Source organism: Trichechus manatus, unplaced genomic scaffold (assembly GCF_000243295.1).
Source record: "Trichechus manatus latirostris isolate Lorelei unplaced genomic scaffold, TriManLat1.0 scaffold00008, whole genome shotgun sequence".
Lineage (NCBI taxonomy): Eukaryota > Metazoa > Chordata > Mammalia > Sirenia > Trichechidae > Trichechus > Trichechus manatus.
Window position 1 is genome coordinate 13,146,286 of NW_004443944.1, and position 19,520 is coordinate 13,165,805.

The 19,520-nt window shown below is 46.7% G+C and overlaps 1 protein-coding gene across 6 annotated transcripts in view; it reads left to right on the forward strand.

Annotated features, from left to right (window-relative positions):
* Positions 1–9,690, forward strand: part of NFATC2 (nuclear factor of activated T cells 2) — a 183,574-nt gene extending 173,884 nt beyond the window's left edge. For 3 of the 6 annotated variants that reach the window (XM_004370237.2, XM_004370235.2, XM_004370239.2), the window contains exons 10-11: positions 1–88; positions 9,312–9,690. In XM_004370237.2, coding sequence (XP_004370294.1) covers positions 1–44 — 44 coding nt within the window. In that variant the 3' untranslated portion in view covers positions 45–88; positions 9,312–9,690. The remainder of the gene's footprint in view (positions 89–9,311) is intronic. The other 3 variants (XM_004370236.2, XM_004370234.2, XM_004370238.2) reach the window with 1 other exon arrangement.
* Positions 9,691–19,520: the final 9,830 nt, after the last annotated feature.

Below are 19,520 nucleotides of genomic sequence, written 5' to 3' on the forward strand. Positions count from 1 at the left end.
AGCTGATAGACACACACCTTAGCTGGATACAAAACATATTATGAAACAGAATGACTGTGCTCTTTGATCCGAGAAATCAAAGTTGAAGGTAATTGATATTTTCTGCCTCTCCCTTTATTTTTCCAGCTGTGTGTTTTCCTTAACTTGAATTTTTTAAGAAAAAGAAAACTTTGCTATCTAAAGGCCCTCTCTTCTCATTTTCCAACCCTCCTCACAGTTGCCATTTCCTGCCCTGAAGGGCCAGGCCCCAGCCACTTCTGATGTGGACACCCCTGGGGGACATCTCTGAGATGCTCAGAGTCTGTGAGGCTGGAGTTCAAGGTTGGGGGATGAGGCTCGGGAATGTGCATGTTCTCACAGGGACTCCCCCTCCTCCCCATTCCTTGACTGTCCTGCATGAAAAAATGCAGCAGTGACCTGGAAAGCTCTGCCCTGGGCCTGTTCCTCTTTGGTTTTGCAAACTTTGCCCTGTGTATGCAGCGAAGTAAGGCTAGCCATCAGTTGTGGGCTTTCTGCATTGGGGAACGAGAGCGTGGGCAGAAAAGCCAGGAAGCTATGTGGGAGGCGCCCTGTGTTTCACTCATTTCAGCTCTTGATGCCCTCTAAGCTCCAACTCCTCCCAGAGCGTTCTCGGTGCGCTTCTTATGAATGTGAAACCAGTCTCTCTCTCTGGGACTAGAGCCGTGGTTTTGCCACTGTGCTCAGCTACGCCCCTCGCCCCAGAAGCTCCAACCAGTAGAGATCCACCTTGATGGACTTTGGCTCCTGGGCTTCCAGAGAAGGGGCTGGTAGCTACAACAGACTGTGAAATGCAAATTTCTGGAGGCTCTTTGGGTATTTATTGAGTCCCAAGGGTGGGCATTGAGGAAGTTGGCATTCTGGGCCCCAGCTTCTTAGATGGCATTGCTGCTGTTGAATCCTCTTGACATACATTAGCACAGGCTGCGTGGGGCACACTCTCCACACGTCCGCCATTACTGTTGGGTTATGTGCCACCCAAGATATTCTCCCAGCCTGCTGGGCTGTGGCTTTGAGACCCTCCCCAGAACGGTGTTTCCTAGGGTGGGGCCTGCTGAGATGTACCATCCCTGCCCAATGCCACAATGAACCCCAGCTCACTCTCCAACAGCTGAAAGGCAATCATTCCAGCAAACATTTTGCTGAACACCCACCGTGTGCCAGACTTACCACGGGCTTCCCAGCAGAGGAATCAGGATGACAGACATGCAATTGACATATCAGTGCTGAGCGTGTAAGGGCCCTTAGAGAAGGTCGTCAGAGGACAGGGCCTTTTTAATGTGCTTATTCCCCCCTGAGGTTAGTGAGCTTAGAACTTGCAATGTGTCTGACCCTGCAGGGGCCTGGGAACATTCACCACAGTGCCCAGCTCTAATCTGTGTGGATTGGGTTACATAACTTTGCACCTCCACCCACAGCTTTGGGCTACAGTCCTATCAAGGGTTTTTTGTGCTTTCTACGGAGGCTTTGAAGTTGGCCTGGCCAGGCTCCTCTGGAAACTGGAAAGCTCTCCTCTGAGGTTCCCAAGCATGCTGAGAACATGCAAAGATGGCTGGGAGAGGATGAAAGATTGGCAGAGTCACTTAGCGAGCAAAACTCGTAGCCTCAGGAGAGTTCTGTCCTCAGATGACAAACCCCTTTCAGCTTTGAGACAGAAAGTCACAGCAGAGGCCACCGGCTAGCTGTCCTCCTCAGACCCTTCTGCACGCAGAGCTTGGCGTGGGGAAAGCAGGCCTAGTCCCTCCACCAACAGAGTTTAGACCTGGGAGTTTTCTCTTGGCCTTCAGAGGAGCTTTCTCCAGGAACAGTTGGGACAAAAGGCACAAAGTTCCAGAGAGCACTTCATTGGATTTCTGGTTGACCCATCTTGCCCCAAGCAGGGTCTTCTGGAGGGAATTCAGCTCAGCTGTGCAAGACAGAGAGAAGGGAGCATGGGTGGGGCCTGGTGCCCATGCTGGCTCTCAGATCCCTTGATTCAGCGTAGAGAGCGTGGTCACCCTGAACCCCATCCAAGCTTGAGGGGCATCTATCTGGCCATGGCCTCTGGCTGAGTCCAGGCTTTCTTATGCACTCACGTGGTCTAACCAGGTTTTAGAAAACAGGCGTGAGGCTTGGGAGAGAAGCAGGGCAGGCCCTATCTACTTCTCCCTGTTTCTGCTTTCTTGGGATTAGAGGGGAAAAGGGCTTATAATCAAAATACCCTTGAAAGCCTAAAGCATATCCATGGTTTTCTGTGTACAACCCTCAGCAGTCATTCTCTGCAAGCTGAAGTTTGAGAACTTGGCAATAGGAAGGAAAAAAGAAGTCAGTATGTGGGTGTTGGGGCCTTCAAGCAGATCAGAAAATTCCTGGGGCAGAGTGGTTCACAGCTGGCCTGAAGCGATGGCTACTACCACTAACAGTTGCTGTTGAGTTGATTCCGAATCATGGCGACTCCATGTGTGTCAGAACTGTGCTTCATGGAGTTTTCAACAGCTGATTTTTTCCAAAGCAGATCACCAGGACTCTGGGTGGACTTGAACTGCCAGCCTTTCAGTTAGCATCCAAGCATGTGAACTGTTTACACCACCCAAGGGCATATGAAAGGATGCTAACAGTAATCAGTTCCACTTTTTAGAAATTTTTAACCTAAATCAATCCAGAATTGTTTGGTGAGCAATTCTAGTAAAGGCACTGACTTCCTGAGATTACCACCCCCAAAAGGTAGAGAGAGAGAGCAGCCTGCTTGCCTTTTCTTCTTTTTCATTGATCTATAAACCAAAACCAAACCTGTTGCCATCGAGTCGATTCAAACTCATAGCAACCCTATAGGACAGAGCAGAACTACTCCATAGGGTTTCCAAGGAGTGGCTGGTAGATTCGAACTGCCGATCTTTTGGTTAGCAGCAGAGCTCTTAATTGCTGTGCTGCCAGGGCTCCGTCATTGATATATACTAGGGGCCAAATCTGGCCCATTGTAAATAAAGTTTTATTAGAACACAGGCACGCCCATTTGCTTACATATAGTCTATGGCTACTTTCACACTACAACAGTAGCTGAGTAGTTGATACAGAGACCATATAGCCCACAAAGCCAAAAATATTTGCTGTGTGGCCCTTTATAGAAAAAGTTTGCCAACCTCTGGTATATCTTTATATGTCTGCAGCCATTGTTATTAGAATACTTATATTTTTCTTGTTAATTTGTAACACCTCATATATAAATGGCCCTTTGTCATATATAAGTGAGCCCTGGTGGTGCAGTGTTAAAGCACTTGGCTGCTAACCAAAAGGTTGGTGGTTTGAACCCACCAGCTGATCTGCAGGAGAAAGCTGTGGCAGTAAAGAGTTACAGCCTTGGAAACCCTGTGGAGTATTTCTACCCTGTCCTATAGAGTCGCTGTGAATAGGAATCAACTTGATGGTAGTGGGTTTGGTTTTTGGTTATCATATATGCTGAAAATATTACATCATATGTTTTCTTTTGAAGGTCTGAAGAGAAAATTTTATAATTTTTATGTACTAATATCTGTCCAGCTTATTCTTTCTGGGCTCAGCCTTAGGAGTCAGGCTTAGAAATTGTCCCAAGGTTACAGACACATTCCATGGTGTTTTCATCCTGGCATCTTTCTGTAAGGGTCATGAGAAAGGGTCAAGAGTGCACCTGGCACGCCGACCATTACTGGCCTGGATTCTGTTCTGAGAAAGTGGTGCTCAATCACTCCCTCACCACTCTGCACATGACCATCTCTGTTGGTCGCTAAGCAGAGGCTATCCTTGCCTTGGCCTCACACAAAAGATATTGTGGACTCTGGGACCTCCAGAAGAAAGGTGGTAATTACTGAGAATTCTAGCCTTACACACAGGAGACCTGGGTATAATTCCCGGCCAGTGTACCTCATGCACAACCATCACCCGTCTGTCAGTGGAGGCTTGTATGTTGCTGATGCTGAACAGGCTTCAGCAGTGCTTCCAGACTAGGACAGACTAGGAAGAAAGGCCTGATGATCTGTTTCCAAAAATTAGCCAGTGAAAAGCCCATGGATCACAATAGTCCATCTGATCTGTGTGCATGGGGTTGCTGTTGAGTTGGGAGCTGCTAACAACAACTGAACATAGGACAGTCCCTTTACCAGTTGTGAGGTATATGGCCATATAGTATACAGGTTGATTAAATGGGCCCTGGGTTCCAGTCTCAGTACCTCCTCACCTGCTATGACAAGTGACTGCCTATGTCTATTTCCCATCTATCAAAGGGGACAATAATCACATTACTACGAGGGTTGGTGTGATAATTAAATAGCAGTGCTTAGTACAATGCCTGGCACATAGTTACCCCTCAATAAACATGAACGGCACGAATTCTTTTTTGAGAGATAAAAGGCTTCAGACAGTAACAAACTGGCAACCCATTTGTAAATTGGATGACAGAGGAACATCAGCGTCCCTAAACCTAGTGACCTTGGCTGACGGTGCTCCTCTGGCAGGGTCCTCGTGATGGGCTTTCAGCTAAGCTGCATGCATTAAGCACCTGCTGTGTGTATGGTACTGTGCCTGGTTCAGTGGGGGAGGCAGGATGACTCCAGTAACCTGGTACAGGAGGGGTAAGGGCACCACCGCATGGATGTGAGAAGGCTTCCTGGAAGGTGTGATGTTAGAACAGAGGGGCAGGGAGGGAAGTGTTAGGATTTGGACATGCAGAAGGGCTATTTGGAGAACTGGTTGTGGCCCGATTTGGGAAGGGGTAAGAGGAAAGGTAGAGAAGGTGGCTTAAGGTAGATGCTCCAAACTTTTGTTGATAAAATGTTGATGGCAGTGATAAAGGGTAGTGGTTCAACACTCAGAGTCAGACCTGAAGGCAAGCCTCAGCTCTGCCAGTGTGACTGACCCAAAGGTTCCTTAACCCTCTCTCAGCTTCCCTTTTTTCATCCATTAATTTAATAAATGTTAGTGAGTGCTTCTTAGGCACCAAGGCACTGTTGTGAGGCCTAGGGACAGGGTGGGGGACTGAGACCATAAACAGAGCAATACCTAGTGAGCTGCTAGGAGCCCATAAATGAAAGCAATAAGGGATGGCATGCAGCTGGGCGGCGGGTGGCCTGGCTCAGCAGCTAGAAGGTGCCGGCAAGGTCAACGCAGAACAACAGAAGCTGGTGTGGTTGGAGGGCAAGAGGAAGGTTCAGGGGCCCAGGTCAGACCATACGGGGCCTTATAGACACGGCAAGACAGCAAAGGGGGGCCCTGGGGAGCAGGTGGAGAGGCCCGGACAGGATTCTGGGTGAGAGAGAGTTGAAGTATGCAGAGGGGTAAAATGAGGAAGGTGAGACTAATAGGAGGTGACAGGCTGAGTGGGGACCCTCGTTGTCCTGAGGCTGGAGAGGAAGGATGAAAAGGGGAAAGACCGAGAGAGAGGTTTCATGGCGGACATCACAGCACCTTCCCAGGGCAGTGCACGCTCTCTTTCCCCTTCTGCACCAGACCCACAGCTGCAAATGTGGGCCTTGGGCCTCGTGCTTCTTGATGGAGTGGCGTGGTGGGGCAGAGCCCCTCCCTCAGAACTCGGAGTCCAGGTTTTCACTCTGATGTGAATCCACCCACGGTGTTTCTGCCCCAGAACTTTCTCCTCCTCGCTTGAAGCCAGGGGCGCAAGCTCTGAGGTCTCAGAGAGAGAACGTTCCTCCCCAGAGAGGTTTCTGTGGGGTGTGAGTGGGTCGAAACTCAGGACCCAACAGCTCAGAGGTCTAAAGGCAGTGATTGCTGGATTTCAGAGATGCCACCATTAGTGTCTACCTGGAAATAGCGCTCAGAAAGTAGGAACGTTTTCTCCAGAGGGAGGGGAAAGCTGCTTCTGCCTGTTTGGAAAGGTCCCCAGCTTCTTGTCCCCTAACCTGGCCCCAGCCGCAGCCCATGTTCTCAGAAGGGAAACAGCCCTTTGTGAGGGCCTGCCCGGGTGCCAACTCCCTGCCTACCAGCTATTTTTAGAGTGCAGAGCCTGTGGAAACTTCCCATTAAGGATCGACTCCTCTTGTTTCCTAGGTTGAGAAAACAGGAAGCCCTTCAAAATCCGGGCTTTCAAAAGCTTCATGTGAAGCTGAACTGGCTGTCTCCCCTTTCACTGCCTCAGCCTGGAGAAGGTGCACAGGGTGGGGGCGGCGCCTGGGGGCTGACAGTCTTCCTTCCGTTTTCTGAACGTAGTCAGCTGCAGTTTGTTTCAGGAACCCTGAGGGTCAGCTGATGGCTGGTACACAGTGGGTGCCCAGTTAGTGCTGGTTGGCTGAATACATGAGTTAATCCTCTGAGTTCCTACTAATTTTGCTATTGTAATACATACACCCTGGTGGCGTAATAGTTAAGAGCTATGGCTGTTAACCAAAAGGTCGGCAGTTCGAATCCACCAGGTGCTCCTTGGAAACCCTGTGGGGCAGCTCTTCTCTGTCCTATAGGGCTCCTGTGAGTCAGAATTGACTCGACGGTAACAGGTTGTTTTTTTTTTTTTTTTTAAATACATACACTGTCGATAATAACAGTTCTATAAACTAACCCCAGCTGTGCACTGGCCCCTGTGATCATTTCTGGGCTTGCGTGATCTCATCCAAGCTCCTTGATAACCGGAGGAGGTAGGTGAGATTTTTGTCCACACTGTACAGATGAGGAAACCGAGGCACAGAGAGGTTAAGTCACGAAGGCAAAGTTCACGAAGCAGGAAAGCAGCAGAGGGGGGATTCTGAGTTGACCTTGGCTGCGGGGCTCTAGAACCTCAACCTCACCTTGCCCATGTTTTCAGCACGTATCGGAAGAACCGTGAGCTGTGCCTGATCTGCCTTCGGCCTAGAAAAGAAAGGCTGTTGGTGCACAGCACCGTCCAGACTCTGGTAGTCAGCACTGGGATATTACTAACCATCACAACCAACAGCAGCTGAGCACTGTTGGACAGGCACCAGGCTGAGCGCTTTTATGCACATTAGTGCCATACAGCCTTGCAACAGGTCTAAAAAGTTTGCACTATTATGATTCCCATTTTACAGATGAGAAAACTGAGGAGCTGGGAGTCACACCTGGCTTGTCCAGCTCTTGCAGTTTGTACTTGCCGTGACTGTTACTACGGAGGCTTGCGTGGTTTCCAGTGAAAAACAGCCTAGATCTAGGGTGGCCCACCTTGACCATGAAGAGACTTTGAGTGAACCTCTTAACACTTAACCCCCACTGCTAACTGTCCACTTCTTTAAGTTTAGAATTAAGGCTGAGATGAGAAAAAGTAGGAGGCGGCTGTGTAAGAAGAGTTCAGAGTGTCAGAACTAGGAGAGAAGAGATTAACCTGCTTTTTGATGGGACCCCTTTCCTCATCTAGGAGCCTTGGGGGGCACGACTGGTTAAGTGCTCAGCTGCTAACCAAGAGGTTGGCAGTTCAAACCCAGCAGCTCCATGAGAGAAAAGACCTGACGATCTACTTCCGTAAAGATTACAGCCAAGAAAACCCTATGGAGCAGTTCCACTCTGTCACATGAGTGACAACTCGATGGCACATAACAACTCTCCTCATCTACCCCTGGGAACATTCAACAAAATCCAGCCGCACAGTGGAAGGCGCACACACACCTCAAGGAAAGTGCCCACCTGTGTTTGGGCTGCCGCTGATGGCAGTGACTTCTTCCCAGGAATGTTGAGGGAAGCCCTTGTGCAAGATTCAGTTATTCCAAGATCTTATTGCATCACTTCAGTAACTCTGGTGCCTTAGCTAAAATCATTAATGTGCGAGAAGGTAGTGCCTTCTTGATTCCAAGTGGCTGGCAGTGCCTTCTTGATTCCAAGTGGCTGGCATTGCAGTCTTGGTTGCCTGCTAGACACCTACATCTGGGTTGAGGGTGACTGAACTTTCTGGAGCTTCCCCCGCCACCACCCCCACTTTTCACTTTTTTTTTTTTTTTTTATTGTACTTCAGGTGAAGGCTTACAGAACAAATAGTTTCTCATGAAACAGTAGTACACATATTGTTTTATGACATTGGTTAACAACCCCACAACATGTCAACCCTCTAACTTCTCAACCTTTTTTTTTTTTTGGTGAAAATACCCATAGCCAAAGATACACCGTTTCAAAAATTTCTACATGCACAGAAGAATTTCTACATGCACAGTTCAGTGACATTGACTGCACTCTTCCAATTGTGCTGTTATTCTCACTTAAGATGAAGGCTTACAGAACAAAATAGTTTCTCATTTAACAGTTACTACAAATGTTGCCCTATGACAATGGTTAACAATCTCACAACACATCAACAATATCCTTACTCAACCTTGGGTTCCCTACCACCAGCTTCCCTATCCCCTTCTGGCCCTTGTCACTGGACTCCTGTACCTCGTTAGTCTCCTTTGGTTTTACGGGGCTGTCCACTCCCAGGCTGAACGGTGAACCTCGGAGATAACTTCACCACTGAGCTAAGTGGGTGTCTGGGGGCCATACTCTCAGGGTTTCTCTGGTCTCCTTTAGGCCAGTAAATCTGGTCTTTTTTTTGTGAGTTAGAATTATGTCCCACTTTCCACTTCTGAAGACTCACAACATGATCCTTAAACCACCTGTTGCCATGGAGTTGATGCGGGCAGAGTAGAACTTGCCCGCCTTGGGTTTCCAAGGTTGTAATCTTTACGGAAGCAGACTACCACATCTTTTTCTCACAGAACGGCTGGTGGGTTGGAACCGCCAACCTTTTGGTTAGCAGCGGAGCAGAGCACTTAACCACTGCCCTATCAGGGTTCCTTGGTCCTTTATGAGTGCGTGTGTGTAGGGGGTGGAGGGAAATTCCTGTTGGCGCCAAAATAGAAATTATATCTAAATTGATGGCTAGTTAGTCTTTGTCTGCAAAGGGCCCCTCTTTTGAGAACTGTGGGTTAAGGAAGACCTGTGTTTTATCAGACTTTATAACCATCTAATAGGCATTTTCTGGATGTCATAATAATGCAAGTAGTTGGGTGTACAAAAGAGAGCCTGGAGGAGAAAAACTTACTTAAAACATGCCCATTGTCCAACTCCATTTCTGCCACAAAGATATGAAAAAGTTAAACCATTTGGCCCATTGTCATTAACAAATCCATAGCACAAATTATTAATCTCCCAGAAAACGAAGCGAAATGTCACAGCACAGGAAGGCATTTCTAATATTAAATTAAACAATGTCAAATGTTTTATCGCAGAGAACAAAAAAAGTGTTTTTAAAATAGCCCGATTGTTTTAGGTTCCAGAAAGCGAATCGGATCGGTGTTTTCGGTGCCCTCTCACGCGCCCTTCCTCTCTCTCTCTCTTTCTCTTTTCTTTTGTAGTTAATGAAATTATCAGGAAGGAGTTTTCAGGACCTCCCACCAGAAATCAGACGTAAAAGAAGCCATTAGCAAGACACCTTCTGTATCTGACCCCTCGGAGCCTTCCACTGCCCCTCACCTCTGTTTCCTTTCCTGTACATCTCTCCACCCGGCGTCCACTGCGGAACAATGTATTGGCTAATGCGGATTCTCCATTCCGGAGCTCACCAGCTCTCTCTGTAAACACCAGAGAGAACCCTCTTCCTTTTTATTTTTGTTCCAAATCCCAAAGAGCATCCCGTTGACCTTAATGGTGTTCCACCCAAATACTAAGTGCCTGCTGACCAAAAAAACACATTCTGAGCAAGACAGCACGCTGGAATTCGCCTGAGAACTCAGTGACCAGAGCTGGGGGGCGGGGAGTGGGGATGGAGGATGTGGGTGCTGTGATTAAACCCCGGCCCTTCCATTCACTCTTCCAGGTCACAGATACAGCTCCTGTACCTTTTGAAGGAAAGGAGTTCTCAAAGCAAGCAACCAAACGAACGTGGCCCGAGAGTCCAGCTCACAGGCTGAAGATGCCCCAAACCCTCTTGTTAAAAACAGAGAAGCCAGACCATCCTCCCCAGGGATCGTCTATCCCATGCCACAACTGGGCCACAGCTAAAGCTTTACTTTTCATTCCCTCATTCCAAAACAAAACTGCCTGGCTGATACCAGTCACCTGTTTAGACTTCCTCTGCGTTAAGTTATGACACTTGTATACATTATTTTTTCCCGCTGCTTCAAGAAGCTGGCAGAGAAGGCCAGAGGTCAAGCCGTCAAGGCCAGCTGCGGTTTCCTGCAGCATGCCGTCGGTGCTATCGCGGAATTTTCATAGACTGGAGAAAATTAGCCAAGGCTGCAGGTAGTGAGCTCCCCATCAGCCGCGCTATACGACCTAACAGCTTTTCAAGGTTCCCGCTTGCTTTCTTCCTAACAGCAAGAGTGCTTCTCCATAAAATAGTTGAGAAGAAGTTTGAAGTTCAAGCATGTGCGATGGATTCTGAAGAGGAATGGCAGAAGGGCCAAGCAACCCCAAAATAAAAAGTGCCAGTGTTTTGTTAAGTAAGACGCTTGTTCCGTGAGGCAGCTGGCAGAGCTGAGTGCTTCTGTAAGTGGGGTCTGCCACCAAGGAGAAAAAGGGCTGAATTATTTCTCTGCCCTAGACTCAAAAAATGGGTCCCAAAATTCATTGGTCATTTTTACCTGAACCCATTTTAAGCTTTTCTCAGTCCCAAGGTGTTGATCCTAAAGACCAGTCTGTATGAGCGTCCTCTGCCCCCACAGGACTTACTCTCCTAGAAGCACACCCACTCACCCCCCCATCCCTCAGTCTGAATTAGCTGTGCTTCAACATGTTGTATGTTTTGATTTTTCGTCCCGATTGTTTCTCTCTACTGAGCATGCAGTAACAAAGATGCTGTCAACAGTCTTCCGCTATTGGTGCAATTTTTGCAAACAAACAAAACCCTCAAAGTTCTTGGCAGATGAGTTTTTAATCACACAGATACCTTTTTCTGTTTGCATTTATTGCAGATGCCCCAGGACAAGCCCCGGGGATTCACCCGCAGGCATTCAGTTGTTTCCCCAGTCATCAACAACAAAGTCTAAATATTCCTGTTGTTGCTAGGTGCCTTTGAGTCGATTTCCACTCATAGCAACCCATGCTACGAAGTAGAACTGCCGCTTAGGGTTTCCTAGGCTGTAATCTTTATGGGAGCAGATGGCCAGGTCTTTCTCCCGTGGAGACGGTAGGATGGGTTCGAACCTCCAACCTTTGAGCTAGCAGCTGAGCGCTTATCTGTTACACAACCAAGGCTCCTAGCACTCCTCAAAAGACAAGAGTGATTTCTCAAACAAACCCTGCTAGGCAAAAGGCCTAAAAAGAGAAGCAGGGGGTTAAATTCCCACTGTGGCTTTTCTAAGCCCTGCCTCTCAAGTTATCCAGAGCTAAAACCCTCTTGAGAGCTAGGTCAGGAGTATAGGACTTCCTAATCACAGCCTGAGATGCTCAGTGCTTGAGCGAGGAGGTCTTTGCACCCCCTTGTTCTGTACCTTTCGGTCAATACCAAGCATTTACTTTTCCCCAACAATGGGGGGGCTCTTCCTCACCCATCCCAAGCACAGAGTAAAGCATAATTCTATTTTAAGCAAACAGACCGCCAGTAATAAGTTGACTGCTACTGCAGAACCTCTAGGATGCTAAATTCTTTCTAATTATCAAAGTTCCTTATACAAGCAGCTTTACCTAAACAATGTTCTCTCCAGCAACACTGACTTCACAGGGGAAGAGTTAGGGTGTTTGGTGAGTGATTTGTTCTCACTTGGCCTGGCGCACAGCCATCTTTGCACATGAGGAAACTTGGCCTTTCCTCAGCTATCTGAATGTTTTACCCAAGCGCCTTCCTGCTATTGTAGCAAAGTAGCTCGGCTTCATTGTCCACAGGGAGAAACAGGACTAATGCATTTTCCATCAATCTTCTACCCATGTTAGTGAAAAGAGCTTCCTAGTAGCTTAAACTCCTGTACATATATATGTACGTGTGTATATAAGACACACACAAACGCCTCTCTTTTTCTAAGACAGCTTAGCTGGATATTATAGGAAGCACTTTCATAAACAACTCTACCAAATACCAAAGGAAAGAGAAATAGAAGCATTAGTCTTGAGACATAAACAGGCAAGAGAAAGTGAATTAGGAATTGACAGTTAGCAAGAAAGTTTTGTCAGTCACAAATGCCAGGAGGAAATTTTGCCAACAGTAGATGCTGATGAAATATTTTCAGTATGGGAAGAGGCAATATAGACCCTCCAAGAGAAGGAGCAAATAAGGATGTCTAAATGGTGAAGATGGGTATGTTGCAGGTGGATTAGAAGGATCTAGGTTAAGTCAAGGTTTGCACTGGCTACATCCCAGTTAATGTAAATATGTAGCACTTCTGACAGAAATCTACCATGTTGCTGAATGTAGTCCTTTTCCAACATTTGCAAGTCTTCCTGTATTGTACAAAAATACTGCTGCTTGATAATATATAATAGCAATCCAGATTTATTAGTATGTTATTAAATTTTTATTTTCTTATCTGTACTTGTATGCTTTTTAATCTGTCCTCCAAATATCTCACCCCTGTTGGAATTAGAAAATATTTATAAATGGTCAGGATTTTTTTTTCAAGTGTCTCTTTTTACATATATGGTGATGATTTTTTTTTCCTTAAGACAAATGATGTATTCTTGAAAATTTATTATTCATTAAAACAACCGACTCAGAGCCTATTTGCTGGACACCTGTCTCCTAGCAGAGAGCAGCTCAGGAGAAAGGAGGGGGGCTGGCTTTGAAGAATAAAGGCCCACCTGTTTTTTACTTGAGAATGATGCTGACTTTCTCCATCCCCAAGCTGGGATCTTATGACTGAAGAGAACTGTATTGTAAAGTGCCTAAATGCCCAAAAATGACCTAGTGGGATATTTTGATTTTTAACAAAAGCTGCCTGTGTTGTAATGGGATTCAAAAAGAGTGCAAAGTTTTAAAGATCCTTAATGCAGGCTAATGTCTAAAGAGCCAACCAAATCCGAATCTGGTAGGCAACCATCATACGCATCACCCAAAAGATGTCCAAAGTTCAGCATAGACACAGCCTAAGACTAATTGAGTGGATTCCTTCTACGAACTGAGAAGCATGATGTAGCTTTTCTTGTTTACATCCAGTAACCAAGACACCAGTCTCAGCCAGTCAGCCTTGGCCAGTATGGGAGCTGTCACACTCAGCAGATCGGAAGCTGATGTGTTCTAATTGTTACTCTGGACTAAAGTGAGGCTGAAAATTTATTTTCATGTCAAAAAATTACTTTCCAAGTACTTTCTCTTGTTCCGAATGGAAAACATGTCAGGATTCCACTTAACAACATTGTTCATTTTGAGTTTACAAGAGGCACGTGGGTTGTGACATTCCTGACAAGCTGAAGTCACCTTTCTCCAGTTCATTTTCTCGGGGGACAGCCCTCGAACAGGTACCCAACACAGCTTAACCTCGGGTCTCCCAGGCTTGGGGCTTGAGCATTAACATCTCATGGAACCAAACCAGCTAACTGCATGACAAGTGTTTGCCTACATTCCAACTAAATGCTTCAGAAAAAGAAAAGTCACATTCAACTGTGAGCCCGAACATCAGTCATTTGTTTTCATAGGTGCCTTGAGATATAGCCAACCTCACCGTCTTAACTCGGTTTGCTTAAAAACAAACTTTTCTGATGAATGGTAAACAAGTGATGCCCCCCTGCACAAGTCCCTTCTGAAAATGAGGTGGGGGGGGGGGGTCCTGGGCGTTGGAAGTGAAAGGTTTAACACTCCTGTCTTTATGCCACCAAACTCCCCCTGCCAATTTCAGGGTTTCGATGAAATGAGTGCAGATGATGGTGTTTCAATCAAAGCAGGCACTTGCTGGCTTGTTTGGCCGAGCAGATGGAGTCTGTGGCTGTTGGGACCACAAACTTAGCATCCTGGACAGCTTGTCAAAGAACCTCACTTAACCCCTGACACCTCTACAGCCCTCAAAGGGAGACAATGTTGACAGTGTCCTGACATAGCTCTCCAACGAACAGAAAGACGCCCCTCCAACGGAGTGGTGCTAGAAGGCTTACGTTTTGAACATCCTGACTGTTAGAGTTGGAATACATCGCATTCCTATGAAAAACGTTTTTAATCTCCAGTGTAATGTAGTTTATTTTTGCTATATGTAAAGTATTTTTATACAGCTTGTATCATGATAGTTTAGCAATAAAACAGTTGAAAGCAATGGCTACTTTTGTGTATCTTTTCTTCTCTAAAGAGGCTGCTCAAATATCCCCTTTACGTTTTGAGTTCATACATTTTGGACAAGGATTTTTTTTTTTCTTTTCTTTTTGCGCATACCGTGTGTACACTTACTCCTCGCTACAACCCTAGGAGGTCGGTACTATCCTGTTTTACAGTTGACAGCATTGAGGCTCAGAAGCCACTTGCCCAAGGTTATAGAACCAAGAGGTCAACCCGGATCTGTCTGAGTCTCTCCCTGCTCTTTTCACTACTGCCCTGCTACACTCTGTGCCTCAGTGGGCTCAAACATGGCAACGATCGTGAGGATGGCGCAGGACCGTGCAGCGTTTCATTGTTATACATAAGGTCGCTTTGAGTCGGAGCCGACTCGATGGCACCTAACAACAATACCTCCTTAGAAGTAGCGTCCAGGTAAATTAGGGTTATAATGTCCACCTTAAACCAGCTTTCAGAGGTGGTCCGCCAGCACTGGCAGCCAGCTGGGCTGAGCCAGTCACTAGGAAGGCAAAGCAGTCCTTTTTTGCTTACACGTTTTGCAAAATTCCAAGGTTTTTTTTAAAAAAAAAAAAAACAGTACCTTCTACTATCAAACCCACAAATAGAATGAGATATTTTAAGTACTAGAACTTTCCAGCTAGCTTCCTTCTTAAAGCGACTTTTCTCCCCTCTAGGGGGTTGGAGGCTAACTCGGTGGCAGCTAACAGCAGCACAGCTAAAGCGAGTCGGAGGTTTGGAAGGAACTTCTATTGCTTGTTTTCAAAATTGCAGTTATGTTCAAGCTTCATTCCGCCCTTCGTTACCGCCTTTAGACCCCAGGCAAACGGGGCCTCTGCCCTGGATCCTGTGGCTTGGGCTCCCCACCCGACTCTCCACGGCCACCTGTGTTTTGAGTATCTTCCTTGGGATTTTCAAAGCCCCCCCTCCCGTGCCAGGAACTGGCAGTACCATGTGGGCAGGGTGTCCCGAGCTCAGACAGGTGCCTACCTTGAAATGTTCTTAGTGCCCCTCTGGTGGCTAGGACCAACTGGTCTCCAGTTCTCCTAATTAGGGCAAAAGGTCAACCAGCTGCCCCAAAGAGCTCCAGGACTCACACCTATAGGGTTGTTCAGGCACCTGTGTCCAGGCTGGGCCCCAAGAAGAGCTTCCTGGTGATCAGGCTGCTCAGTATTTTTTTGGCAGGATCATGTAAGATTATGCCAACAGGCTGGTGCTGACCTGTTGATTTGGGGTGATGTAAGTTGCTTCTGTAGACAGGAGCCCTATAAACAATGTTTACTGAGGGCCACAGTCCCCCCTTAGGATGTTTGTTGTTGCCATGTGCAACTATTATTCTTTAACTTACTTTCTGAAAATTGTATACCACTTACCTAAAATGGAAAACTAGAATCATCGTAAACAGAAAATAAGGCTGGATGAAACTATATAGCCATTAAAAAAAATGAAGCCTGTGCTCTATCTTTGTGAGCCATACGTGGTAAACAATCAAATTCAGCCTGTGCCTTGGTTTCCCCAGATGTAAAATGAGGATAATAATAGTCCCTACAGCAAAGAGGTGTTGAGTGTTTAATAAACATCAACTCTTGATAAAACATCCCATCATTTAGCACAGATTTAAGATCAGCTTTATCTAAGACTTGATTTCATTTTCCAATATCTAGAAGGAGACATTCAGGGCTCTTAACTACGGGGTTTGGATTTATCTATTCAGATAATTAAAGCCAGACTCGCTTATCCAATTTTTGAATACATTGGGGCAAGCAACTTCTCAGCCTTGGAGTGATTGTTGCCAGGAGTTTGCAAATCTGAAACTGCTTCTTGCTGTAAGCAACAGCATGGTGTAGTTTTGCTCTAAGGAGTAGCAATAGAACACTGGTTTATTAACAAGTGGGAATTTAAGAAGCTATAAAAGTGATAGGAGAAGAAATGCCAACTCTATGCGGCTCTTTTAGGTTCACAAAATGGAGGGAAACTGGTTTATTCAGCAGGGCTAGGTCGAGCATGAAATAATAGCCAAGAACAAACCAAATAAACCAAACGTGTTGCCATCAAGTCGATTCCAACTCATAGCAACCCTGTAAGACAGAGTAGAACTGCCCCGTATAGTCTCCAAGGCTGTAAATCTTTGCAGAAACTGACTGCCACATCTTTCTTCCATGGAACAGCTGGTAGGTTTGAACTGCCAACCTTTTGGTTAGCAGTCCAGTGCTTAACCACTGCATTACCAGGGCTCCTTGGAGGCCTCAAATCCCAGGGACCCCTAGGAAATGAGAATGATGTTGTTTCTTTTGAGGAGCTGCAGCAGATGTGATGAGCTGTATGGGACACCTTTGCTGCGAACCTCATGGCATTTTGCAGTTCAAAGGCAAGGGAGGTTGGGCCAGACTTTCTCCAAAAAGGGCTTTTCACCCTAACCCATCCCTTCCTGCCCTCCTGGTGAAATTCAGAAGTCAAGCTTGGTAAATGGCCCAATGTGGAATTATCACCAAAGAGATGGAAGCACCTGCCTCATTCTTGCCCTATCCCAGGCTCTCTGGGAATTCTTGGTTTACTAAAAATTTCAAGCTCTGAAATTTTGCATTGAAATCAAGACACAAAGCACAATGACAGTCTCGTATGTTTCCCAAGGGTCATACTTTTTACATCAGTGGTCCTTAACGGTTTTTTGTTTTTTTGTTTTTTTTTTTTTGAGGGTAGAAGGGGGAGATCACGTAGCCTTCTATGAAATACTGATGAACCTCCCCCTAGAAACACCTACAACAACATTGCCCTCGGTTCTGCTGGTTCTCAAAGTGTCAGAAGGAAATCTATGGAGTTCTGATTAAGATCCATCTGTTCTTAATGCCATCAGGGCAGTTCTTAAGGAAAAAACATTCCTAAGACCATCATGGCACAAAATTTTACATGCGCTCACATACACATGCTCCAGACTCTTATGTGACCTGCCTGCTTGACTTCTCACTTTGATAGCTATGAGGCATTTCTGATCCAACACGCCCTTCTCAAGCTCCCTAATTCCAAATCTCCTCTTCCCTCCCTCCCGCCTCCCCCTCGGCACACCCTGTCTTCCCCATAGGGTGATGACAACACCGTCTAAGCAGTTGCTGGAGTCAAAACCTGGGCGTGAGCCTCTTGATCCCTCGCCATCTCCAGTCCCCACACCCAATGCGCATCAGCAAGTCCTGGTGGGTCCATCTCTGAAATCGATCACACCTCTTTGCTCTCTGCTCACGTGAGCACCCTGGCCCTGCCACCCTCATCTTCTGCCCAATGATGGAGTGGACTCCTCGCTCCCCAATTCATTCCTGCCCCCACAGTAGCCAGAAGGATCTTAAAGGAAACTCAGTTCACATCATGCACCTGCTTTAAAGCCCTCAATGACTTCCCTTTGCACTTAGAATGATCCAGAATCCAGGCAAGATGCTTGGTGATCCTCCTTGCCAACCACCTTCCCAAACTCACCTCCAGCCACATGAGCCTCTCTCCTGTTCCTTGCCCAGACAAAACCACTTCCCACCTGTGTATCTGCTTTTCCTGCCACCTGAAATGCTCTGTTCTTAAGTTTCATGAACCTGACTGTCTTATTCTTCAGGTCTCCCATCAAACATCTCCTCCTAGGAGGACTTCCCCGACTACTAGAGTAGAAGTAGCATAGACCCATAGATGTAGCTACCCCATTCCCCTCCCACACTCTTATCACAGGTGTGATATATATAATATTGATAATATATACAATTGTATAGATCATGTATCATTATATCATATATCATCATTATATATAATTGTATCATATATAATATCATATATATATTTCTCCTGGTTGGATAATTGTTCGTGTGTTTGCTATCCTGTAAATTCCACAGGAGCCAAGAGAACATCTGTCTTGCTTGCAGCCATATCCCCAGATCTCAGCACACAGTAGGCCCTCGGTAACTGGGTGTGGAATAAATAAACGTGTCTAGCTTTCATCTATGCAGGTGGCACTGGGAACAATGGATTCATCTGCAATGTGAGGACAATGAATTGTTTCCTGCTATTTAACATATTTTTCAAAACCAAACAGTTGACTCCAGAGAGATCTTCCATACACTGTCCCACATGGCTCAGTGTATCCATTTCTAATTACAAATCAGTGTACTCAGCCTGCCTTCTAGAAGGAGCCAGCTTGCTTTGCTGCAGAACATTGCTCCCCAGACTCCTGGGCCTGCCAGGCTGTCATCTGCCCTCTGGCCTCCTGCAGTCACTTGTGGCCCTCCTGCCTGTAAAGCACTTGCAGCTGTGGCTCAACAGCTCCTTGGGGACAGGTAAGAGGGGGGCGGCCGCCAGCTGCCATTTACAAGCCAAATGGGAAACGTGCCTTCTCCAGGGGTTCTGTTTGACAACGAATGATGGGTTTCTCTGCGTGGGCACGGTGGAACCCGCCGCTCGCCACGTGATACCGTGCTAACTCGCTTTGGCTGCAGTTCCTCTCCACCTGGTCCTTCCCAGACACACCTGCAGCCATGCTGCCCGGGGCCCATGGGCTCAGCTATCCTCCACGTGGTGCACATAAGCTGTCGGCATCTCCCACACAGATTGCGGACCCCCAGCCTGGACTCCAGGATCCAGGGGCATGTGGGCATCTCCGGGGACACCTCCTCCAGCCCTGCCCAGAGGAGGTCCAGGCCTCCTTGCCTCCTCTGGGGGTCCTGAAGTGGGGGCCCCAGTCCATACCCTCTCTGCCTCTCAACGTTTACAGCCTCACCCCAGGACTAATCTCCTGCCATTTATGCTTGACGTCCGTCAGTAGCGGGTCAGCAAAACTGCGGGACACCCTGAATGAGATAGCCACAACACTGGGCTCAAACACACTAAGATCATGAAGACGATGCACAACTGGACCACAGCTGTTTTGTTGTACACAAGGTTGCTGTCAGTTGGAGTCAACTCGACAGCAACGAACAACCACAAGTTCAGATGATTCCCAAATACGTATCACCACCTGGACCCCTCCCCAGAATTCCAGACTCAGTTGTCCACCAGCTTACTTGATAAAGTCCATTTGAGTCTGTTTATTCCATTCATGAAATAGTCAAAGATTTCATTTCATTTGGATCCACAATCAACACCCATGGAAGCAACAGTCAAGAAATCAAACAACATATTGCTTTGAGCAAATCTGCTGCAAAAGACCTTTTTAAAGTGTTAAAAAGCAAAGGTGTCACTTTGAGGACTAAGGTGTGCCTGACCCAAGCCACGGTATCTTCAATCGCTTCATATGCATGTGAAAGCTGGACAATGAGTAAGGAAGAATGAAGAAGAATTGATGCCTTTGAATTATGGTGTTGGTGAAGAATATTGAATATACCACAGACTGCCAAAAGAATGAACAAAT